Source organism: Notamacropus eugenii, chromosome 2, assembly GCF_028372415.1.
Source record: "Notamacropus eugenii isolate mMacEug1 chromosome 2, mMacEug1.pri_v2, whole genome shotgun sequence".
Classification (NCBI taxonomy): Eukaryota; Metazoa; Chordata; class Mammalia; order Diprotodontia; family Macropodidae; genus Notamacropus; species Notamacropus eugenii.
Window position 1 is genome coordinate 526,776,440 of NC_092873.1, and position 26,339 is coordinate 526,802,778.

The following is a 26,339-nucleotide window of genomic DNA, read 5'->3' on the forward strand; positions in this document are numbered from 1 at the left end:
TCTAACATATGTCATTCAGGAAATCCGATCCCTTGGGTTAGGTGCTCTTTCATCGGTCCCTGAATGGATTGAACAATGCAGAGCCAGTCAAACAGGAGACTCTGGGGCTCCGAATGCCACAAAAAAGGGAGTGGGAGAAGGAGAGGGCTTAATAGGTTTAAGATGAACAGTGTGGACTTTGGGGGGATGGACTTGGAAAGCCACTAGACTAGTATGCATAAACCCATGTGGGGAAAGGACAGAATCCTAAGCTTCAACAGAGTGCTGTCTTGAATTGGGAAGGATCTCTACTTTGTGCTAAGTGAAAGTAGAAGAAATCCTTCCTGAAAGTCCAGGTAGCAGCCCTTCCCAAGTGGGTCGGAACACATCTTCTTATTTTCCATCGAGAGGAAGCTACCGATGGTGTGTGAGGTGGCTGTTTACATTCTGATTGCAATAGCCCCTGCATTCCCCAGTGAGATGACATCCACCCTGCAATGGGGAGTGACATCTAATCAGAAAGGAACATTTAAGAAAGGTGCCGAGCAATGACTGCGTGCCAGCCAGCAAGGACATGGGGACAAGCTGGGAGCTAATGAAAAAGAGAAGAGTTGGATTTTAGAGGGAAGGAAGAGGCCAGTGCTGTCAGTTTCAGTCCTTGAAATGTTAAACATCCATGGTTTCCCGCCTCGCCGTCATTCTTGGATCTGGTAGGTGTCTGGGGTATTTGGGGCAAGGAACTCTCTCAGACTCTCCTAGATTGAGATGAGTCATAGATAAGCAGTCAGACCTGGAAGGGTCTTGGAGGAAATCTAGTCCAACCCCATCATTTTTCCAGTTGAGGCACTGAGTCAGAGAAAAGGAAATGACTTTCCCAAGTCTTACAGGTAGGAAAGGTCAGAGATGGAGTCAAACCCAGACCTTCTGACTTCAAACGTCAGGAGATTGCCACTATAAATTGTTACCTCAATGGCTAGGTGGCTGGTTTCCTTTGCTGTGGAGTCAAGTAGCAGGTAAATAAGTTGGAACACAACGCCTATAGAAGAATGCTTTGTTTGGTTTTGTTTTATTGTTTTTAAGTAAGGAATAAAAGGGTGTGATAGGAAAGGAGGTATTTGTAACCTCATTTTGCTTTCAAGCTCCCGTTCTCACTTTTTTCTTGCCCCAGAGGCTGATGGTGACTTTGTTTCAGGCTTTGTAACTAGAAGGATCTCACTTTTTCTTAGGTTCCTCCATGCACAAGGTTTGCATCATAAGGAAACAGAAGCATTTCTCTTGATGCTGTTTGCCTGAGAATCTAAGTGGCCAACCATTATTCTTCCCTTTCTTTCCTGTTTCTAATAAAGTTTCCTGGGAGAAAGTTTTTTTTTTTCCAGACTATTTCTACATCTTGAAATACAAAGGGCCCAGAATCATAGTTTTAAAGATCATTTAGTCAATCACTTTTATTTCACAAAAGAGGAAATTGAGACCCAAAGAAGCAAAATCAACAAGCAGTAGCCAGTAGCCATGAACCAATGTGCTGTATTTGAAGTTGGGGGCCAGTGGTTCTGGTTACCTCATAGCACTGAGTGCCAAGTAGACCATGCAGCTCCATCTCTTGAGAGATCCCAGAGCCACTCTCCATTTACTGAGACTTCTCAAGTACTGGGGAAATTTTTTTATCATCATCAACATAATTTCTACTCATTTTGAAGGGTAAGAACTTCTGGTAAATGGGATTGTGGAACATTGGGAATAAGATACCACAAATTAGAGCAGAGTGATGGTAGATGGGTGTTTTTAGAATGACTCCCCACCTCCTGGCCCCAATCCCCTGCAACCTGACAGACCTGAAATTACACACCTATCTAACACAGAGTCTGGCACAAAGGAGAGATTTTTAGCAAAGGCCTCCCGCTGGTGGGGCTTCCATGTGCTTCAGCAACCTTCCTAAAAAGGGTTCTGTGTTTGTGGCTAGGAGGACAATCTGTGCTAGCAAAGCCTAGTCACCCCAGTGGCTTTTTATGGAGCAGCTGGCAAACAGTGACACACATCAAGGTCCTTAAGGACAGCTTCTGGGTAAGAATGATGACAGTACATGAGATTTCTATGGTACTTTATAATTTCCAAAGTATTTGGTTTAATCCTTAGCTTCCTCAGAATTCAGTTTAATTGTCACCTTCTAAATGGGGTTTTCTTATTTCCTTCCTGGTTTCTGGTGCCAGGAAATTTTATTTACTTAAAATATTTGCATATATGTATATTATATGTATATATGTATGTATGAATGTATATATATTTACATATGTATGAGAGAGAGAGTTTTTACTTATTTAAATAATTATGGGTCCATGTGGGATCACAGATTTAGAACCAGAAGGCACCTTAGTTGCAAGCTTGCCCAACCCCCTTCAATTCATGTTGTTTCCTGGCAAATAAAATGCACCTACTAGAGGGAGGGGCTATCTCCTTATTGTCAGTGTATCCCATGCAATGGCTAGTATAGAGTAGACAATTATGAGTATCCATTGGATGAATGAATGAATTTGATGTCCATAATGTTATAAGGTAAATAGGACAGTTACTACTGGTTCATTATATAGATGAGAAAATCATGCCTTGAAGGTTAATCAATTTCCCTGTCCTGAGTCATGTGACTCAAGGTGAAAGCTGTCACTAAATCCACATTTCTTGTTTCCAGGATGGGTGCTTCTTGTCAACACTGCCTCTAGGATGAGGACAATGAAGGGGCATGATTGTGATTTACTTAGGGTAGGGAACTCCCAGGTAAGGGAAATTCCTCTCCCAAAGTAGGTTGGTACCTTCTCTTCAACCAGAACCTTAGAGAGCCTTTGAGAGCATAGAAAGCGAGTCTCCATGATTTGGGCACTACTTGTCAGAGCTGGTAGTTGAACCCAGGTGTTTTGGCTCCATGGTCAGCTCTCTAGCCACTATTTTACGTTGTCTCTTCTACCAATAAAAATGATACTCCCACTTGGGAATATAAAACATATTCCTGATCTTTGGCTAAGGTCTAGGGAAAGGCAGGTATTCGGTATGTGAAGAGTGAGTTCACCTGAGTGCAACACTGCTTCTACCTTCATGGACATGAGCCTGGAAAGGCCCTGTATTTTTGCCTCGTTTTAACCAAAGCTAAAATTCACAAAGGGCCTTTGGAGGCTTTTGTCTGGAAAGCTTTTTTGGTTTTTCTTTTAACACAACTTTAATTTCAAACCACAGTGATCTTATGAGGGGATGAAGGAAACCTTTCTTATGTGAGGGAAAGAGCAATGCTCCTTGTTTCTTTTCTTATTAAGTTGATTTTAGAAGTCAAGGAAGTCATAATTAGAAATTATTGCTTTCAAAACTCTGCCTACCACTTTGTATCCTTTTTTTCTACAACTAGTCATAGACCAGGGACCACTACTGACCTCCTTCCCCTTGGCTATTGTGAAAAGGTTTTCACTGATTATAGATTTCTCTCAGAGGAGTATCAGAGTGGTCTAGAACATATAAAATGATAGATGGAGGGCTGAAGGGGACCTTCAAGGTCATCTAGCCTAATACACATTAATTACAGATGGGGAAAATGAGGCTCAGAGTGGGGAACTGCCTTGTCTGTGGTCATATAAGTAGTAAGTGGAAAATCTGAATCTCAAGTGCTAAATGCATCGTGCTTTCCATTCTAGCACACTACTGATATTTTCAAATAAAGGAGTAGATTCATTCCTAAAAGAAAATGTGCTGGTAGGGAGGATTCTTCAAAAGAAGAGCATACAATATATGTGTTTTTGAGTCTACATGTGATGGGACCTCTGGTAGCCTGGAGCTGAAATCACCCAGGGTCTTTGGAATGTCACTACACAGGTAACTAACACTTCTGAATTCTCCCTCCTCTCCCATCTCAGAGAGCCAGCATCCTCCTCAGGGGCAAAAGGAGACCATATATTTCAGGAAATATGTTCATATTCTGTTTTAGATAGAAATAAGCTCTACAATGAAGGATCCCCAAGAAATCATTTACATTCATCTGCATTCCACAAAATGGCCCAAAGGGCCATTGCTGCTCTCATATGTCCATCTCCAGGCACCAAAATATGATGCATAATTGCAAAGAGTGAGATTTTCTTGCTTATTAATTTAAGCTGTAGATACCAGGGAATCCTATCAGGAAGAAACTTATGCTGAAAAACATGCTTCACTTTCCTGGCTTAGGGTCAGCCAAGTTACTTTGCTTCTCTCTGTCTCAGTTTCCTCAATTGTAAAATGAGAGGGTTTTACTAGATGACCTCTGAGCTCCCTACCAGCTCCACATCTGTGATTCCTGCCCAATGAAGGTTGACTTTTCTTATGCAAAAGGAATATTCCTGAAATTCTGTGAGTAATCTCTATTTTGGGAAAAGTACTGGTCAAGCAGTTTCATTCAGTGGAAGGACTAACTCTGCAGTCAGAGGATCTGCCTTTGAACACGAGAGGAAGGGCTATTTCTACCTGTGGGACCTTTGGTAATTTATTCCACATGCGTGCAAGGAAAAGGTTTTAAAAGATGACCTCTTAGTTCCTGTCCAGCTTTAAATTTGTGATGCTATGGTCCTCACAATTCCCTCGGACCATGCCAAGGTTCATTATCATTGCTACTTCTGCTTATACTAGGAAACCAGGAGATAATGTATGTAAAGAGCTTTCTAAGCCTGAAGACTATCATTATTATTTATAGTATTCTGCTGCCCCAGCCCCTATGGCAATTACCTGTAATTGCAAATGGAAGATGGCGGGCTTTGAAGTGGACATTCAGAAAATCAATGGAAGCCCATGGGATTGAGATATCAACAGTCACGACTGGGCAGGGTTACTGTTCAACTAGGAAGTCAACAATCAGTCCATTCATTAATGAGCTGTCTGTATTTCTCACATAAGGGATCATCTTTCTCTAGCTTCAATAAATCCCTCAGATTTGAGTATCAGTGTTAGGATGGGGAGATTTTGCCTGAGCCCAACTCCTTCATGTGAAAGGCAAGGTTTCTGAAATGGATTGTATCAGGCTTGTGAAGAGGCAAACATTATCTCATTTACTAATAGCTACTAATAACTATTGAAGGTAGTTTGAAAGTTTAGAGCCTAGTTTAAAAAAAAACTTTCTAGGTGACAGAAAAATAATAACACTGATGTGGTGGCTAGAATGCTGAACCTGGAATCAGGAAGACCTGAGTTCAAATTGGACCTCCAACACCGACTAGCTGTGTGTCCCTGGGCAAGTCTGCCTCAATTTCCTCATATCTGAAATAGGGATAATAATAGCACTGCATCCCAGCTGAGGATCAAATGAGACACCAGTTGTAAAGTGCTCAGCACAGGGCTTGGCACATAGTGAGCACTATATAAATACTATCATTGTGGCTGTTGTTATCCTCTGTTGCGTATATTAGCCCATGCCCCATCTTTAGTCATGGAGCATATGATGTGTAGAAAATGCTAGTTCCTTCGGTTGAAGGACCAGATATTTTGTACTTTAAGTATGGGGAATCAGAGATTCATTTATTCAGTTAAGTAATCAGTCTAGCAACAGTTTCCTTGGCTTTATAAAGTGCCGTGAGGTAACTTGTGATGACAGTAATACTAGCTAACATTTACTACTGCAGCCTTTTAGGTGTGCCCCATACTTGGCATATATAAACTCCTTTTGCACTCACAAGAACTCTATGAAGTAGTTACTGTTATCATCCCCATTTTAGAGATAAGAACACTGAGGCTGGAAGAGGTTAAATGACTTGCCCAGGATCACGCAGATACAAAGTTATTTACATCCATGTGACAGCAAAAACAGACAACTTAATGTCCCTGAGAGAGAGCCAGCTTTGAAATCAGAAGTCCCAGATCCCGTGCCTGTCTTAGATATCTACTATCTGTGTGCCCATGGGATTGGTGCCCCCAGGGAAATTACTGATGCCATAAATTACAGCTGATTTGGGGATTGCCATGGGTAGAGGGAGATCTCATACCAAGAGTTCTCCAGGCTCATGAAATCACAAGGTTCAGAAGGCAGAAAAACGAAGTAAACTCTTCGAGAAGAGGCATGTGAAGATTAAAGGCAATGTCCTTGAAAATCCAGAAAAGCTAGAAGTTCTGGAAGGAAAAGGCCAAGAAGAGGAAGTAGTTCTTAGTCATTCTTCAAGCCCTGAGAAAGACAGATGGACACAGTAAGTGTTCACATCACCCTAACAGCTCTTCAGAAGACCAGCAATTCCCTGAAGAGCTGATGACTGAGGGGGCGTCCCTTTGTCCCCAGACCTCCCTCTGTGTCAGAACTGCTCTGCTCTCTCTTTGGCAGGCTGAATCACCACAAGCTAGATCTCCCCAGCTGCATGCTAGCTAGGAGGGGAGTTCTGAGAATTTCAGGGATGTGGAACTAGAAATTCTGACTGCCCTCGACACCCTCCTAGATATTGTTTCTCAAGAAGGTTACCATCTAAAGATCCTGAGTGCCAAGCTTGACATACAAATTCAATGCCTGGCATTGGCCTGAATTAATTAGGGAGTGGGGTGTGTCTATCTTCTGAGTAACCCCAGTAATATTAAACAGTTCTGATGCTTCCAAAGCCACAACTTCCTGCCACTGTGCAAGTTTACTCAGCTGATAGTACTTGGTACTTAGAGAAACACAGTCATTTAATTTTCTCCTGATAATTGGAGAGATGCAGAAAAGAAATGTCTTAAGTAAAATCCCATCTTCTTCTCTAAACTTAGCCAAATGATTTTATCATATCAAATTAAGCATTTTTAAAGATAATCTGGCCATGAAATTACTGTTTCTTGATAGTCGGCTTGTATCAGGTAATTAAAAGTTTGCTTCTGAGCTATTCACTTACTGAATTGGCTTTCCTGAGGACAATGTGAATAACACTTTGCACAAAATGGTACCGTTTCAACCCAATACACTCCTTCATTTACACATTAACTCAGACGTCAATGTACAAAGGAAGTGCAGTAAGCATAATTTGTCCTTGGGGGCTGTTCCTTTAGAAGTATGGAATTCAAGCTTCCTACTGGTGGTTAAGCTGCCTGTTTGGTTTTAAGGCTTAAAAAACATTCTCCTTTAACTCAGCGATGTCAACATTTGGTGAATGTCATCTTCGGGCAAGCCATAATGTCAGTCATGGGGACTGTGCTTTCCAAATAATTTTGGCCTCTCTTTTGATCTGGAAGAGAACCCGAGTATTAGTGGCTTTCAAGCCTGTTCTACTCCATGGTATGTTTTCAGGGTCATTCAGTGGGGCTTTGTTTTCCAAAAGGAAATGATACCCACCCAGAAGCACATTGGGGGAGAGGGGAAGTCTTGTTATTTAGATTCAGAAAGTCAATTAGCAACCTTGATGTGGATAAACACTTTTACCATGCTGTTGGTATTGAGACTGCCAAGAAAAACATTTTCTCTTCTGAATAAGTTCTTGATCTGGTTAAAATGTTTGCTCCTTTTAAAGGACTATTTATACAAAGGAACTTCTTCTTGTTCCTTCTTATTTTTCTCACAGGGTTGCTGGGATCATACCTTGATCTGATGACTGTGTTACATTCCAGTCGTCTAGGCAGTGGGAGGCATTAGAAAAGGAAAGAATTTGGAGTTAGAAAAAGTTCTGTCACGTATTGCCAATGATGACAATGACGGTGATAATTAACATTCTGTAGCATATACTACGTGTCAGACACTGTGCTGAGGACTCTACAATTATCTCATTTAGGTCTCTCACCTCAGCATTCTGGGCCTCAGTTTAATCCTCTGTAAAATAAGTGGATTGGACTCAACCAACTCAAAGTTCCCTTCCATCTCTAAATATAAGAGCCTGCCATTGTACCTGCCCAGCTTGTTAGAGAGAAAGAGTGATGAATTTGGAGGCGCATGTCCTAGCCTTGAATTTTCACTAAGTGTGATATTGGGCAATTCATGTCATGTCTCTGGGACTCAGTTTCTTTATTTGTAAAATCAGAGAATTAGACCAAGTGGCCCCAAAGATTCCCTCTGGCTTCAAATCTATAAACCATCCTATCCACAGTGATGATGACATCCAGGATCCAGAAGGTATTCATGAAAATAACCAGTTGAGTGAAGCTCCACAGCATTCCAACATGTAATAAGAACCTAGATGCTCTAGCCCCCTGAGAACTTACTGCACAGCCAGCTTCTTTGTCCATGTTTGTATGACAGAGCCTTCTTGTAGATCACACCTGGCTGAGACCTGCCAGAGAAGCCAAGGATGTGCTCCTGAGAAGACAGGGAGGAGCTGTGTTTGCAGCTGGTCACTGGCTTAATCAGGTGCCCCTTGGGGCTTGTCCTCCCTTGGACATTCCTCCTTCCTGTTTGCACGTAACTATTTGGACATTGCCGTCCCTGATAGATTGGGAGCTCCTTGAGAACAGGGACTTTTCTTTACGTGCCCAGCCCTTAAAACAGAGCCTGGCACACAGTAGGTGCTTGACAGACTGATTGGCATGATTTGGAAGTATGTGTGGCACAGTAGGATGATGGCTGAATTTGGACTCAGAGGAGCTGCTTTAAATTCTGGCTTAGTCATTTTTGCAACCCTGGGCAGTTACTGGCCAAAAGCCAAGAGCTGACATTGTCAAAGAGCTGCTGTGAGCGCAGGTGTAGCCATCAGACAACATGCCATCTCTTTGAGAGCAGAGGGGCTGTCATATGCCTCGTCTCCTCCTTTGATCATCATATGACATGGGTCTGAAAAAACTCTTGTCACCAGATCAGGCCAAGTTCACTGAGAAATGTAGCCTAGAGCTTATGAGACCTGTGTGAAATGGAAAGAGCGTTGGTTAGAACTGGAGTCAGGAAAACCTGAATTCCAATCCTGCTTCGGATGCTTACTAGTTATATGAGCCTGGGCACGTCATTTATCAGCCTTAGTTTGCTCATCTATAAAATAGGGATAATGACAGCAGCTATTTCCCAGGGCTGTTGGGAGGATAAATTGACATAATGTTTGTAAGCACCTTGCAAACCTACATACATTCTATTGATGATCTAAAAGAAAAAGAGCCTCTGACAGTATCTACATTGATCCCGTGCCTGGCACTTAGAAATTAATTTGTCTGTTAAATCAAGAGGGAAAGAATTCTATTAACTGGGGGTGGGGAGGCAGAAAAGTCTCCATTTAGAAGGTGGAGCCCGCATGTTGGAGAAGTCTAGGAATTCAATGAGGCAGAGGAGAGGAGATGGGCCATGTACAAGGAAGGGCTGGAAGAAACATTTCAACAGAATAGAGGGTGTGTAAAGGAGAGAGATTCGACTTTTGTCTGGGAAAGCAGACTGGAGCCAGAGTACAGAGGGCTCCAAAAGCTAGTCTGAAGATTTGTATTTTATCTGAGAGACATGAGGGAGACGTTAAAAGTTTTTGCCATTGTCTCAAAGCAAATAAAATTAAGCCCCAAGTCACATCAACATCTTCCAAACTTAATCTCTTCAGTACAGCAAATGAGCAGCATGGAGGAGAAAGAGGAAGGACTAAGTATTAAGCACCTACTGGGTGCCAGGCCATGCGCTAAGCACTTTGCAATTATTATCTCAACTGATTCTCATAACAGTCTGGGTAGGGAGTTATTACTATCCTCCATTTTACAGATGAGGAAATTGAGGCAAACAAATGAATTTTCTGGGTCACTCTGTTAATAAATATCTGAGACTAGATTTGAACTCAGGTCTTCCTGACTCCAGGCCCAGCACTCTGTCTCCTGTGCTACAATAATAACTGATTCAGTGGACAGATGTTGATCCAGTTAGCAAGTTATCCAAGCAGAAATACAAACTCAAGTATGATCTGGGGTCAGTTTTCTTGCCTAACTATTTAGACCCAGCCTAAGGTCCATAGATCTTGGAAAGGCATAACCCTAATTAGGATAGGGAAGCTAGGATTTTACACCAGCATGTTAACATGGAGAGAGACCTATCAGCCCTTAACCTCCTTCAACAGCATGGAAATAGTAGAAGTCAGCACCTAGTTAACAAGAATGATTATTTGCCAGAGGAAGCTACTGACCAGCCAACTTCCTCCCTCCCTATATTGCAACCCCCATTGCTGCTGGACCCCACTTAGATGTAATTTTCCCAATGGCCATCTAATCTCATGGAGGTTCTACCCCACTACTGGGCAGTGTCCAGGGATCTCTTCCCCCTACACTGGCTTTATGTTGCTGAGCCCCCCCGCCAACCTGACATCCTCATGTCAATTGAATTTACCTTAGAAAGAGTCCTGAACCTGGGGTCATAAAATGTGAGTTCAGATGTCATCTTTTACTTATCAGCTATGTGACTTTAAGAGCAGTTATTTCATCTCTCTGGGCTTCAGTTTCCTCATGTCCAAGATGAAAGGGTTGGACTATATAAGGTAATCTTTTTTGAACCTGGACTTCTTTAGCAGTTAGACTGATGAAACCTCTGGACTCCTTCTTAGTCATGTTTTTAAATGTAAAATGTAAAATGCATAGGGTTACAAAGGAAAGCAATTTTATAGAAATAACTAGCATCAAAACATTTTACAAACCAAGTTCACTGACCCCAGGCTAAGAACCCCTGGACTTGATGTCCGTGTTCCCTAAGTCCATGATCCTAATTTGAGAGTCCGTTGTCTTCTGCCTCCCCAGACATATCTTGTACTCCTTGCCCCAGGCGTCACATTAGCTAGTGTCAGCTCTGTTGGAAAGTAAATGATTTGACTGAATGGCTGCAATGACATCCTTGGCTGGTCACTTCCACTGTGTTATTGTCCCATGGTTTGAAGGAGGCAAAGTCACCTGTCTCCCTCGGTAGATTGTAGCTACTTGAGAACAGGGAAAGTTTCATCTTGTCTTTGTGTTCACAGTGCCTGATATGTGAAAGACACTCAAGACACCCATACTGATGAGTGGATTTATGCTTAGACAATACTCCTGAGCACTCCGTGCAAGCCACAGGCTCCTTTCTCAGCCCTGACATTGGCAGTATCTAAAGAACCAATGACATTAGAAGGCAGTGCACAGTCATAGACATAGATTTGGGCCAGAAGAGTTAGTTCCCAGGCTCCCATGGCATTGGGACATGACCCTATCAAAGGTTCCTTCCATTGTACTTTTCACTGGATTATTTCCCAGGCAAGGCATTTGAGAGTGATGGAGGATGTCTCTAAATGGGATGTCATGATTCCCCTGTAGACAAGCAACAGGGAAGACTCTAGGGAAACTGCAGGAGTTCAGAGGGAGCATTTTGCAATGGAAAGTCAAATTTTTTCCTGTGATTAAAAATGGTTTCCTACAAAACAAAGGATCCATTGTTGAGATTGGCCTTTTTAGCTTTCCCACAGAAGATACCAAGATTTCCTTGTCTCTAGGATCCCTCCCCAGTGAATACAGTCATGATGTTGAGGGATATATAAAAATGAATGAAAATATTACTTGCATCTAAGGGACAGTAAACAAATGAACCAGCTTCATCGACCTTAGGGCAGGGAAGCCCATGGGACTGAAAGCAAGCCTCAGTGGTTCATGGTGTCATGGCCTGGGACATAAGCTGAGCTAGTGTCTCCAGGAGTGGCATACTCTCTTCTATTCTAGCCTACAGCCATTGTCAGCATGACCACGAAGAACCCATACAGGAAGGATACATAATGCACCTAGGTTCAAGTCCTGGTTTTACCACTTCTTGCATAACTTTGGATAAATCATTCAACCTCCATGTGCCTTCATGTTCTCATCTGTAAAGTGCAAGGATTAAGTTAGATGGCCCCTAGAGTCCCTTTAATTTGAGATCCATGATCCTGTGGTTCTGTGAGGAGCTTCCCCAAAGTACAAGATTCTGCTCTGGAAGGGAATGGGTTCCCCATCCCGGTAGCTCTTCTAGCACAGTTGGGATGACACTTGACCAAATCCAATGCAATTCACATTTATTAAATACTTACTATGTGTTAGGTACTGGGGCTACAAAGACAAAATGAAAAAAAGAGCCACCCCCTCAACATCATAGCAACAATAGCATTTATCAAGCACCTGTTCTGTGCCAGTCACAATGTCACATATTAAAGATAGAAGACAAAGGGAAACAGTCGTTCTACTGGGGGAAGCAGGGAAGGAGGGAGGGAGCATGACAAAGAAGAATGGTCATTTAGAATGGATTTAGAACCAGAATCTGATCCAAGCCTTTGATTTTACAGACGATGAAACTGGGTTCAAGGCACTTCCCCAAGGTCCCACAGAATGTATGCTTCAGAGGCAGAATCTGAACCCTGGTTCTCTGAACACACAGTCTACAAAAATAAGCATTCATGATCATTTGAGGCAGAGGAGAGCATTAAAACTAGGGTGATCCATAAAGGCATTGCCTTAGACACTTGAATCCCAGAGCCTTCCTCCTGAATACAACCCCATTTTGTCTTGTCTTGTCTGAATTGTGTTTGCTCATGCTTGTTGACATGTTGTTAATTTCTATTAGGTCGTGAGATCTTTGAGAACGGGGGTTGGCTTTTGCCTCTTTGTGTGTCCACTGGGCTGAACACAGTGCCTGGCACATAAGAAGTCTTTAATACATGTTTATCGATTGACAGACAGACATGTTGATATATGTGCTAGACCTTGAAGGAAGTTGGGGATGCTATAAAGTGGAGAAGAGAGGGAAGGCATTCCAGACAGGGGTTAGGGTACATGGTAGATGGGTCTTTGTTCAGGAACTGCGGAGAGGGGGATCAGTAGAAGGCCGCTGAGGTCCCTTCCAGCTCCAAACCTGTGATTCCCCAAAATTGTTTTGCTTTGATTCATTTCCTTTGATTCTGAGCATTTCTTGAGAAAAGAAAGAGAAAGATGGATAGATATTTCCTTTTCTCTGTTCCTTGAAAAGTTCCTTGTGAGTTGTTTAGCCAAATCTCAATTTTTTGTTTCTTTTCTCAGATTGAATCAATTGTAAAACTTCCTGGCCAAGAAAGTTAAAATGAAGTGAAGCTGTTGAATTCTAAGAGCAACCATTTGTGGGAACATTGATGATTTAATGACGAAAGGCCATGATTTTCCTTTTGGTGGCCAGTAAAGTAAATTATTTTCACATTTTTATAAATATTCATGTCAAAAATAATTTTCATAACACAATCTTGATGAAAAGGCCATTGTTCAACAGTGTGGTCCAAGTACAAATTTGGATTCAGAGGACCTGACAAGTCCTCCATCAAACCTCAAGTAAGCACTTACTGCACATCAATCTCAGAAATAGATAGGCTCAGACTAGAGCAAGCCAAAGTTGGGGTTGGGGAGACCAATTGGAAAGCTATTCCAGGAGTTGGGGGAAAGGTGAGGCTTCCTTTTAAATGTTCTCTGAGATGTTATTATGTTTTTTAGGCAGTGTTGTGAAGAAGAAAGTGGAACTGGAAGGGAGGGAGTTGGTTTCAGAGAATTGTTTTTAGTGTAAGTTTTATGTAATTGGCAAGTGGACCATCAGTCTTGTGCATGGTCACTCTATGTGTGGAACAACTTCCTAAAAATTCAAGCTATTCTCAAATGGAATGGTTTGCCTCAGAAGGTAAATGGTTGCCCCTCTATCTTCAAGTATCAGCTGAATGACTTTCTTTCAAGTAGAGCATCAAGGGATTCCTTTGGGGCCACTGGTCTGACTAGATGATTGTGGCAGTCTTTCCACTCTAAAATTTTATGATTTGTGATCCTAGTGGCCCATTCCTGCTTTGTTATCCCTCTAGAACCTTTCCTCAACCCCTCCCCACTTCTCTGACCCAAACAAGACCTAGAAGCAAGAGAATGAGGGCAAAGGCTCTATAACTACAGCCAATGTAAGCAGCTTTGGGGAGACAAATGTGACTTTGGACACTCAGACTCAACTCACATCATGAATTCACACCTCAGAGATCAATGCTTGGACAGTGTATTTCCCAGCCACCAGTGACCTCTTAGCATTCACTGTCACTGGCTATTTTGCCAAGTGTTGTTCCCTCAAATGACCTACCTGAATTTTATTATATGAGCTTTGGTAGATAATAGGAATGGATAGGATTGAGAATGGAGGGAGTTTACATTTTATTTTATGTACTGTAGATCATCAAAATTGAAAGATGGATGAAAAATTGCTTAGAGCCAACCAATATATTACACTTTGTAGGTGTGCACCCTGAATAAAAGAGGCCCAACTGGCGGGTAGTTCCTCATTCTATCTAACCCAAATCCTTTCTACTGTCACTTCAGCTTCATTCCCCTTTCTTCTGCCCTCCTTGGAAACAAAGAACAGCTGGACATCATCTTCTGTGTAATAAGCTTTTACATTCTCAGAGACTGTTAATAAACTGCAGAACGTGTATTATAGAAAACCTGATGTGAGGAACTTAATGAGAACTTATGTTGGTGATGTGGAACACTCAGTAGGAACTGCTGTCAGAACTGAATTGCTTCCCATGTTCCCTGCCCTTGGCCAAGTCTCCTGTTGTTCAGATTAAAGGGGCCAGTGCTTCAACCAACTTGTCCAGGTCAGCTCTCTTAGGCCAGATCATTATTTTATGTAGTACCCTATTTCCAGGATTTTGAGAATGGAGTTGCCTTTTCTCATCTCTCCATCCATCCATTCATCCATCCATCCATCCACAGTATTTGCTAAGCTTCTGCTGTATACCAGACATTGTATTGGTGCTGGGAGGTTATGAAATAGGTCCTGCCCCCAGGAGCTTACATTCTACTTTCCTTATCTCCCAGTACTTTGGCACTCCCCTTTCCATGCCTCACTCCCAGCTTCTCATTGACAGAACTCTGTTTACCTGCTCTACAGAAGTAAAAGGAGTGGAGGGAAAGGCCTTCTATCTCTATTGGACAGAATCAGAAACTCCTTCTATCAAGGCAAACTATATTCTTATAGAAGTGCCAGAGCACTGAGAGATTTAATGACCTGTCTTGTATCACTATAGTGGGCAGCTAAGTGGCTCAGTGTATAGACAACTGGGCCTGGGGTCAGAAAGATCTGAGTGCAAATCCAGACTCAGATACTTACTAGCTGTGTAACCCTGGGTAAGTCACTTAACCCCTATTTGCCTCAGTTTCTCATATGTAAAATGGGGGCACACTGGAGAATGAATCGGAAAATCACTCCAGTATCTTTGTCAAGAAAACCCCAAAAGGAGTCATGAAGAGTCAGACATGGCTGAAAATGAACTAAAAGCAACAAAAATTATTGTTATCGTTAGTTAAAATGAAGGGTTTAGACTAGATGATCTTCAAGATCCTACCTGCCCCTAAATCTCTCATGCTCCAAGCAGCCTTGGTGGATTTCCAGGCTGGGATTTGCTTAAACCAATAATATGATAGGTCCAAACCAAGGGGGTGCGGGGTGGGGGAAGGCAAAGGATATTATAAGATATTAATCTGTTTTGCTTTGATAAGCTTTTAACAAAGGTGCATTTGCTAATTTATCAGGTAGTTTTCAATGAAGCACAATCCGCAATACTTTAAAAAATGGAAAATGCTCAGCTATTTAATGCACCACAGGATTTCAAAAACAACCCCCCCACCCACTGGATCAAGCTTTAATCGCTTTATTCATTGTTGCCAAGCCAATCCTTCCTGGGGTAAAAGGGCTGAGCAGCTCCGTTCTCCTCCTCATTCTTGCCACTGGGAAAGACAAAGTGCCTTTGATTTGGTGCTGAGCCAGGAGAGAGCTTGATTGATAATATCTGTCTCGGATGTCACCCCGAGAGAAAGGAATCAAACCTCAGTGGGCCCGGTGCAGTGCAGATGTCTCGCTGAGCTCTCATTTTGAGGCCCGATTGACGTCATCGGGAGCTTTCAAACCAGTCCAGTGTGTCTAGTAAACTTGCACCCAGATGAAACAGAGAAGCGAAAAAAGCTCTCGTTCCCTCCTCCCTCCTCCTCCTCAGTTCACTGAGAGAGGAGCTGCTTATTTCCTCTGCCGAATAATGGACAGATGTTTTCTCATCTTCTCATTTTAAATAATTGTATCTAAATGCCAAGAGGCATGGGAAAAACCAAACAAAGGCAGACAAAGCGTGGGGAGTGCTGAGAGAGCCATTGGGAAAGGCAGATGGATGGCGTCCTGCTCAGCCCCTTGGGAGAGCTTTCCCAGGTGCAGCAACCTGCAGCCAGTCCGTTTGTCAAAGCAGGAAGGTCTGTCTGAGGGAGGGAAGGTCGTCGGAGCCAGCCAGCTCCCCACACTAGAGCCCTCCCGACTCTGTTGGCCCCATTCCTCCCTCTTCTCTGGCGTAGTCTTTTGTGTTGGGTTCTAACTGAGCTGCGGCCATACATGTTACCCATAGGTACCCCCTCCCCTCAAAAAGTCTTTCCTAGGGACTTTAGCAAGCTCTCCAGGTAAGTTATCTTTAATTATTTCAGGCAAGGACCATGCAAAGGTGAAAAGACATTTACAAAAACAAGACACTTTATCAACCTCATACGTTAAATATCATGCACTTTTCTCAGCCTTAAATGTAATTTATTAGATGCCTTTTCTGGAGTCATATGGCTGGGAATCAAGAATCACAGATTTAGATCTAGAAGGGAAAGCACTGAGTCCAACTTCTCTCATTTTGACCAACAAGGAACTTGAGGCTCAAAGAGTGACTTACCTAGGGTCACACAGCTAGCAAGTGTCTTTGGCAGGATTTGTCTTCAGATCTACTTGATGCCAAGTGCATTATTCAATCCCACTGCCTCAGGGGTTGGGGGAACATGGTCCTGGGATGGACGTACCCCAAGCACAGAGTAGTGGAGACAGTGGCGTGGCTTGCTGAAGTGCTGGAGTGGTGGTCACAGTAGGGTGGGTAAGAAACATGCCCCAGGCAATATCATTGCTCCATTTGTCTCATTATCATTTGTATCTGATGACCACTCTGGTTGTTAAGAGCTTCACATGTCAGGGGGCATCTACGATCCTCAGAGGCAATAGAGAGCCACTGGAATTTATTGAATGGGAGAGGGGTATGCCATGGTTAGAACTGTGCTGTAAAGTAGAGAATAGAGCACGAGGGGAGATACAGAGATACTTGTGGTAGGAAAGCCAAACAGGAAGCTATTGCAATGTCCACGCAAGAGGGGATGCGACTAGGGTGTTGGCTGTGAATAGCCACAAGAAGACATAGCCAAGAGATGGTGGAAGCAGAGACAGTAAGATTCGACATCTGATCGACTGATTGAAGACTTCCAAGTTCATGGAGGAAATAAGAGCAGAAGTCAGAACTTGAACTTTTGTCCCGACTCCAATTCAGAGACTATTTCTATTGTTTCCTTCTCAGGTCACTCTGGTTCCAGGATAACCAACAGGATCTGAGAGGATTGTCTTTTATGCCCATGTCCCCCAGTAAGGGAAGCACACATTCAAGTTTTAGGATATTTCATTAAGTAAATGGTTTATTATTTGGGTGGAATAAGGAGAACACACTGAGAATGTGTGTGTGTGTGTGTGTGTGTGTGTGTGTGTCTTTGTCCACTATGATTTTTAAAGTAAAGGCTCAGGAATATATTTCATACTGCAAAGAAGTACAAATAGATCATTAACCTCTATGAAGCATGTGTTATGTGTAGAGTCCTTCACCAACTTTCTCCACTGTGGAAACAGCCCTGGAGTCAGCAGCCTTGGGTTCGAATGATCTTTGGTCTTTGTGTCACCAGAAGCCAGTCATTTTACTTTTCAGAGTCTCAGTTTCCTCTTTTTAAAGTGAAGGGTGTCAATGACATGGTATCTGAAGTTCTTTTTAGCTCTAGACAATGATTGTATGAACTCAGTAGTCAATGACATGACCCTATGGTCTTTAAGGTTCTTCTCAAATATTATAAACTCTATCATGTCTGAGCAGGTGGACTGAGTAAGTGGTGCATTGCTCAGTGTGGAGTCAGGAAGAACTGAATAGAAATCCTGCCTCAGACACTTGACCCTGGACAAGTCACTTGGGCTTTATGTACTTCAGTTTCCTCATCTGTAGCATGAGAGGTGTTGGACTCAATGGCCCTTTGAGTTCTAATTCTGCCACCCAAGAATCAGTCAAGTTAACTTCCAACAATTCCATAGAATATTTGACTACTTAGGGAAGAAGGTGCCATTTTTGACAACAGCAGCTCTCCGTGGGTTAGAATGAGAGTAAGTATGCATGCAAAGTGGCAGGGGAGCCGCAATCTGCAGTAGTGCAGGAAAGCTTCCTAAGGAGACGATCATTGAGCCTTGAAAAGTTGATCATTCAAAAAAAGCATGAAAGTCACCATGCTGGACATTGGAGGAGATGAAAAGTTGACCAAAGCTTGATCCCTGACCTCAGAGAGCTTATAGTCTACTGCTGGGATAGGACTCTAACACAGATCTCTATAATAAACAATATGGCAATTTTAAATACAGGAGAGAGACTGAAAACAAACTGTTTGGTGAGGTCTTAGGGGAAGTTTCATTCCCAATAGAGAAGAGTGGGACAGGGAGGATAAGGGAAGAATTCCTAGAAGAGTTTGCACTTTTCGATGGACTTCGAAGGATGCATAGGAACTCAACAGTTTAATAATAATAGTAATAGCTAGCATTTACGTCCTATCTACTATGCTCCAGGAACTGCACTAAGCACTTGACAAATATTTTCTCATTTGATACTCATAGCTACCTGGAAGGGGTGTGCTATAATCATCCCCATTTTACAGATGGAGAAACTGAGGCAGAGGTTATATCACTTATCCAAAGTCACATAGCTAATAAGTGTCTGAGGCTGAATTTGAACTCAGGTCTTCCTGAGCATTCCCAAGGACTCATTGCATTGGTTGATTGTCTGTTAAAGCAAGAAAATAAGGGCATTCTGAGTACAGAGAGGACTGTAGGTGAAATGAAGAAGCAGGAGAAGAGAGGCAGCTAGGTGACGGAATGGATACTGTCCTGGACTTTGTGTGAAGAAGATCTGAGTTTAAATACAGTCTCAGACATTTAGTAGCTATGGGATCCTGGCCAAGTCACTTAACTTCCATCAGCCTTGGTTTCCTCATGTGTAAAATGGGAATAATTATAGCACCTACCTTGCAAGATTGCTGTGAGGATCCAATGAGGTAATATATACAAAAAGTTCTTTGAAATCCTTAAAGCATTATATCAATGGTATTATCCTTGCTATGGGTGGCTGAGTATGGCCCTGGCTGGAGAGTGAAAGAGGCAGTGATTCAGTACTCAGCCAGGAATATTATGTTCAGTTCTGGGCTCCATAGTTTAAGAAGAACATTGATGACATGGACAAGATGCAGAGAGGAACATCCAAAATGAAAAACAAAGACTCTAGTTGATGCCATACAAGGATCCCTTAAAAGAACAGGCATGTTAAGCTTTGAGGAAAGAATCTGGGAGAGGGGTAGGGGAGGGGAAGGGAGGAGATTTCATAGCTATCTTTGAGGATTTGAAGGACCATGACTTGGGAGAGGGATTGACTTTTTCTGTTTAAACCCAGAGGAAAGAGCCAAGGACTTGGAAGTTTTCTTACCATTTAAGAGATTTCTATTTTGTAGCCCAGCATGATTTATGGTATCATAGAGATTAATCTCCTCTATGAAAATTGAGTAAGAAGTAGGATTGAAAGTCAATGAAAATAATGCCCAAGGTCCAAGAGAGGTGTAATTAAGGAACTTCCCAACAAGTGACGGTTTTTATTGGCTTTTCTTTGGCATCTGCATAATCACCAGCCATGAAAGATTTAAAGATTCTCCTCTCTTCTAGGGGGTCTTTTCTATGAATGACTCATCTTAATATACTGGAGCATAATTATCTGCCTGCCTATGAGGGAGGCTGTGGCCAGAAGGGCTTGTGTTTAGTGCATGGATCTGGGGGCTGAGGGATTCAGACTCTCTCCCAGCAGAAGAGAATTCATCAGCAAGAATGAATTTTAGTGACCTACAAAAAAGACACCCTGAACACAAATGAGGCCAGCTCCTGGCCTCAGCTCAGCAATCGGTCATTCCTCCAGAATTCCTCCAGAGGGTCAGGCAGGGGAGGGAGCCAGCAGGCAGGTCTTTTGCTCAAGAAGACTGCTGAGGGTCTAATTTGGCCCTGTAGGTTTGACTTTTGCCAGACTGACGATGAGAGGATTGGATTGGCTGGATTGTTGGGCTTAGAGCCATGGAGAGCTACTTTGAAAACTGCTTCTCATTCTTTGTTAGCTGCATGATCCTGCATGAATCCCAGAGCCTCAGTTTCCTCATCTGCAAAATGAACAGCTATCTGCCACTCAGCCAGATGAGAGAGGAGGCTCTGATCCTTTACTGGTCTGATCCCAGAGTTGTGCTACCTTTTGAGAGTTCAAAAGCCTTATTCCAGTCTTTGATGATACTAATCCATACAGCACACTCTGGTCCAGCCACAGTGGGCTTCTATCTGTTCCTTCCCCACCACCATGTTTTTCCACATGGGGCTTTTCATTCTGGATCTTTCCTTTAATACTCAACTCAGCTATTTCCCTCTCTGGGAAGCTTTCCCATATTCCCATATTCTCTCCCTCTTCCTCTCCCTTTCCTTTTCATTTTCATCCCTCTCCCATTCCCCCTATCCCTTTCCATCTCCCCCTCTTCCTTTTTCTCTCTCCTTCTCCTTCTCTCTCTCTTTCCCTCCCTCCCTCTCTCTCTCTCTTCTTTTCTCTTCTCTCCATAATTAAATTTTATATATAACATTTTGCATTGCAATTCTCTAATGCATTTACCACAAAATATTTTATTATAGTTATCTATTAATTAATATAACACAATAGACAAAGTATAGAACAAAAGACCAGGTTTCAAATCCGGCTTTTGAAACTAAGGTTGTCTGACAGATCCTGTTACCTGAGACACCTCTTTGTAGGACTAGACTTGGAGTCACACATCCTGGCTTCAGTCTTGGCTCTGGGGTCTCATCTCACCTGAATGGCTGGGAGCAAGTCAAACTCCCCAGACTTCAGTTTCCTCAGCTGTAAAATAGGGGTGGGGAGTGAGAGTGGTAAGGCTGAAAACCCTTAAACCTGTGTTCCTGAGTTCACTGATGCTTTAATTTACAAAATCCTAGACAGCTTTATTCCTGAGTAGTTGAGGACATCCCATCCTGGCAACTTCCCACAATGATGAAGTCACAGATTAGTGATCAAGGCATGTGGCCTACATTCCTCCAAGTGGTTAAGTTCCAGGAGGGAACAGTCTCGACTGATAGAGTGGAGACCCCTCTTCAGTGGGAACCTTATGACTGTGTAGGGCTAGTGGTAGAATTATTCATGAAATAAAAAAGAGAGCTTTCAAATTACTCTGCATTTTCAGATTCAAAGGAGTTGTATACAGTATAAGCAGGTGTGCAATAATTTCAGTCACCTTTAATGGCAGATTCCTCAGACTGAAATGTAAATGTATCTTGTCTTGGCATCCAGAGCTGCTGCCTCCTTTCCCCAATACTAATCCCAAATTGTAAGGAGCCAGAGAGACAGACTCTTTTTGCTATAACATAGGTGGTTCCTGAACCAGTAGAACTGGAAGTCAGATCTCATCACAGATCCAAGGAATCTCAGAACTCGAGGGGATCCGAGCTACTGTTCAGTCCCACTAGTACCTGAGCAAGCATCACTGATAAGTGACCTTAAGGTCTTTGCCTGAAGCCAGGAGTTTGTAGTGCCTTGAGAACTGGACTGAAAGTCAGGAAGACCTAGATTCAAATCCTACCTTGGGCATTTACTACTTGTGAGACCCCAGACAAGTCATCTGATTTCTCTGAGCCTTAGTTTTCTCAGCTCCAAAATACGAAAGTTCAAGATCCCTTTGAACAGTAGTGTCACACTCATATGGAGTCAAATACTCCAAAAGTCAAATACTTTTAAGTTCAATCTGCATCATTAGCACTTTCTTGAATTTAGGCGATCAACCAAACAAAAAATTAATTCTTAATATGCACCCTGATTTCTGAGACACAAATGTTCATGTGGAACCAGGGGCCAGGAAACCATAGAACAGATTCTCTGCAGGCAATGAGCTGACTTTGAAAAGGATGAGGAACATTATCTCCATCCTATTGGGGTTTGTTTAGTTAGTTATTTCTTAATCATATTTTAATCTGATTTCAGGTCCAGTTGGGAATGTTGCTTTGAGTTGGACACCTCAGCTCTAAATATGATTCTAGTGGAGGGTTGGGATAGCCTGTGTGTGTGTGTGTGTGTGTGTGTGTGTGTGTGTGTGTGCGTGTGCATGTATGTATCTATATAATAAGACCTTCAGTGAGGATCTCTCAAGTCAATGTACTCCTTTTCATATATTTTATTATTTGAAAGTCTTATTTTACATCTAGTCAGTATGCATTTGCCTTATACCTTATGCTTGTGTTAAAAAAAAAATCAGGTTCACATATATAAGATGGGGGACATATGACTAGATAACAGTTTGCCTGACAAAAATCCCTGAGGGTATTAGTGGACAGTGAGCTTAATCTGAATCAAGTGTGATATGACAGTTGAAAAAGCTAATTCAGTCTTAAACTGTGTTAAGAGAGACAGACTGTCCAGGACTCAGGACATAATACTCCCAGTGGACTCAATTCTAGACACGGGATGTCTGGAGTGTTCTGTTCAGTTCTAGGAACCATATTAGTGGTGCAGCGGGACATCAATAAGCTTGAAAGAATATGGAAAGGAAGCCCAAGGGCCTTGAGGTCATGCATTAGAGAGACTAAGAATGATTAGCCTGGAGAAGAACAGAAGGATGTTGAGCATGATCATCATGTTCACAGACTCAAAGGGCTACCATGTGAAAGATCGGAGATGTGTTCTGGATAGCCCCAGAGGTTAGGACTGGGATCAGTGAGAGGAAACTGGGGAGAGCTAGATGCAGGTACAAGGTAAAGAAACACAATCAGTTATCCCAGTGTGGAATGTTCCCACCTGGGAAACAAAGGACTCCCCTTATTGGAGTCTCCAAAAAGAAGTTTGACTAACCACTTGTTTTGAGGGTATTTCTGTTCAGGGATTGGACTAGCCTTTTGAGGTCCTTTCTAACTCTGAACTTAGGGGCTTCTATATCTGTGTTTCATGCCTGCACCTCCTTACTAACTATTCTTCATTCAGACTGTGATCTGGCTATGTTGAGGGAACAATACAGGGAGTGCTGGTAACTTTAACAACTGAACTCTCCAGAAAAAAAAGAAAATGCATACATACTTTTAAGTTCAATCTGCATCATTAACACTTTCTTGAATTTAGGCGATCAACCAAACAAAAAACCAGTTCTTAATGTGTAGCTGGATTTCTGAGACACAAATGTTCATGTTGAAAATTTCACAAGCTGACAAGCTGGTTAGAGCTGGTTCCAGCACGTGCCTGAACCATTAATCTCCTGCTGTCCATTTCCTCTGTGCTTCACCTCAAGAAGACATGGGGCATGGTATAAACCATCCATACTGTCCTGCCAGACTGGAAAAGGAAAGGACAAACTCTTCCATTATCTTTACCAAGAAAATCCCAAATAAGGTAAGGAAGAGTTGGACATGGCTGAAATGATTAAACAACAAAATGGATGTTGATGTAAATGATATAGATGTAGACATAGATATGGATATAAACATAGATATAGATTATCCATACACAAAGGCGTGTGGTCAGCAAAGTATGGGAATTAGCACAACAATGGGGCACTCACCAAGTGAGGGGCCTGGTCTCTTTTATGAGCTTGGACAACCAGGAAGCTGAATCACATATAGAATTTTAGCCTTTGGGCAAACTGTGTCTCAAGGCTGGTGTCAATTGATACCTTTTAAGAAAAAGTCAACCTAATTTAGATGGAATAGGGCTCTAAGGAAAACTTGGAAGGGCCCCAGACAACACTACTTCTACCGTAGCCTGGCATAGAGCAAAAGCCAGGCAGGAAGGATGGACTATCTATGGAATGCATGGCACCCACAGACTGTGAGGAGATTTAACCAAAGACCTATAGCTTAATGGACCAACAAGAGTTCCATAGGATGGAAAAGCAGAATCCCTGATTTAGAATTCAAATGAACTTTAGAGACTGTATATCCTAACCTCGTCTCCCCCATTTTATAAATGGTAAAACTGAGGTTAAAAGATTAAGCAACTTGCCTAGGCCAAGTAGGTATAAAGTGCTTTGGATTCCTCCTCTTAGACACCAGGCCTGGGAAGGCTGCCTTGCTGTTCTGAATGTCTTCCTAGCTTGTGGACTCCCTTTCCCCCATCTTTGGTCCCTCCCTATGCATTAACTTGAGGGAACAGCTACTGCTTCCTCCTCACAGTCTGTTCTTGTACAATTCAACCACATCCCTTCATCCTAAGCCTAAGACATATTTACTTCGAGGATCTCTGATCTCATCACTGTGGGGACTCCCTCTGTGAGAGACCATCATGAGCTGTCTGTAATTTAGATCTTGGTCAGTTGATTATGACTTAGAGAGAGAGGTCCAGTTATTTGCCTGTGGTCACAGAGCTAGCAAATGTCCAAGGTCACACTTGAACCCAGTTCTCCCTTACTAAATTCACTCTGCAACACTGTCTCTCTAGAGCCACATTTAAGCCATAAGGTGGAAAATAATAAATCATGTATATTTTTCAGTAAGAAGCCAGGAACGTGGGATCATAAGAGTTAGAAGGGGCATTAGACATGATCTAGATGCACCTTTTCATTTTGCTGGTGGGGAAACATCATTGGATTGTCTCTGGCATATTTTAGTTCCCATCGATTCTTTCAGGAAACATTTTCTCATATCTCAACTTTATGGCTCTAGCTGCAGGAACACCACATTGCCCCACATCAGCCACTCAGTTAAGATGGAAAACAGCTGGTCTGTGTCCTCTGTGAAATAACCCTACGTGCACATGAAGGCTGTGATCAAGTTGGCTTCCAGGGCTCTTTCCCCAAGAATAAATCCCTTTGTCCTTTCATCATAAATCTTCTTTTCTAACTCGTTAATCATTTACTTTTGTCTCAGTGTAAACTGTCTCCAAGTTCCCCATCGTGTTGGGGGACTTGTGTCGTCCCAAGGTCTGGAAAGGCTTAGTTTAACACCATAACAGAATTGTAACACAGCTCCCATTAATAATAATAACAGCTAGCATTTATGTAGCATTGTAAAGTCTGCAAAGAGCTTTACATGTATTATCTCATTTGATCGGTCACAGTAATGCTCAAGTCAAGTCAACAGGTCAGCAATCATTTATGAAGCAGGCATAATGAGCCAGGCACTGCCCCAAGCCCTGGGAATATAAAAAAGGCAAAAACCAAACAAAAACCCATTTCCTGCCCTCATGGAACTCACTCTGATGGGGAAACAATATGTGATCAGCGAGGCACAAACAAGATTTACGCAGGGTCATGTATGCGGGAAGGCAGTAACATTAAGGCAGATCAGGGAAAGGCTTTTTGTACAAGGTAAGATTTCATTTGCGTCTTGAAGGAAATCAGGGAAGGTAGGAAATGAAGAGGGAGAATACTGCAGCCAGAGGACTTCCTTACATTGTAAGGTAGGTGCAATTTTTACTCCCACTTTACAGATGAGAACACGGAGGCTGGAAGGTTAAGGCTATGACTTCCCCAGGGCCACACAACTATTCAAAGGTGGACTAGGATCATAATTATGAAAGTTCAGTTTGGGAATGAATGCATGAGCACTTGTTAAATACCTCATTAGGGGATGAATGAAAGAAGGAGATTTCTCAAGCTGTGTTCATCTAGTCAAGCCTATATCTAATCAGAGTTCCCCTCTACAACAGTTCAGCAAATGGTCCCCTCTGCACCTTTGCCTGAACAATCCAGGCCCCTGCCTTCCCAGGATGCCCATGCCTTTGCTCCAAGATTATTCTCATTTATCCTTTATCGAACTTGTATATGTGTCCAGAGTTTTTTGCATGCAATGCCCCTCCCCCCATTGGCATGTGATCCTCTTGAGAGCATGGATAGTGATGTTTCCTCTCTGTGTATCCCCAACACTTAACCCAGTGCCTGGCACATAGAGAATGCTGGATAAATGCTTGTTGACTGACTGATATGTATGGACCTAGAAGTCCCCAGAAGGCAGAGATTTATTCTTTCTATCCCTCCTCTCCTGCAATACTTTCCACAGATGTCATCAGGGATGGTGGGACTGCTTAGGTCAGTATCAAGATAGAGAGGAGATGTGGAGATATGAGAAAATAAGCAACTAAGTGGCCACTAATAGAGACCCAATGATCAGGAATAGAAAACCACTGCTGTCTGGAGTTAATTCAACAACATACACTGAGCCCTTACTACATGCAAGTCATTGTGCTGTGGATGGAGCTGGAGAGAGAAAAGGATTATAGACTGGAACCTGACCAGAACCTCCCAGGCCACAGCATCCGATCCCCTCCTCTTAGAGATCAGGAGACTGAGTTTCAGAGAATTGCAGTGACTTTTCCAAGGTCATATCT

The 26,339-nt window shown here is 42.5% G+C and overlaps 1 protein-coding gene across 3 annotated transcripts in view; it reads left to right on the top strand.

Moving 5' to 3' along the window:
* Window positions 1-26,339, top strand: part of PDE4B (phosphodiesterase 4B) — a 633,414-nt gene that overhangs the window by 393,147 nt on the left and 213,928 nt on the right. Inside the window, exon 1 of one of the 3 annotated variants that reach the window (XM_072649762.1) lies at window positions 22,223-25,412. The exons of the other annotated variants lie outside the window; for them this stretch is intronic. Coding sequence (XP_072505863.1) covers window positions 25,366-25,412 — 47 coding nt within the window. The 5' untranslated portion in view covers window positions 22,223-25,365. Of the gene's footprint in view, window positions 1-22,222; window positions 25,413-26,339 lie in introns of those variants that run through there. 3 annotated transcript variants of the gene reach the window in all.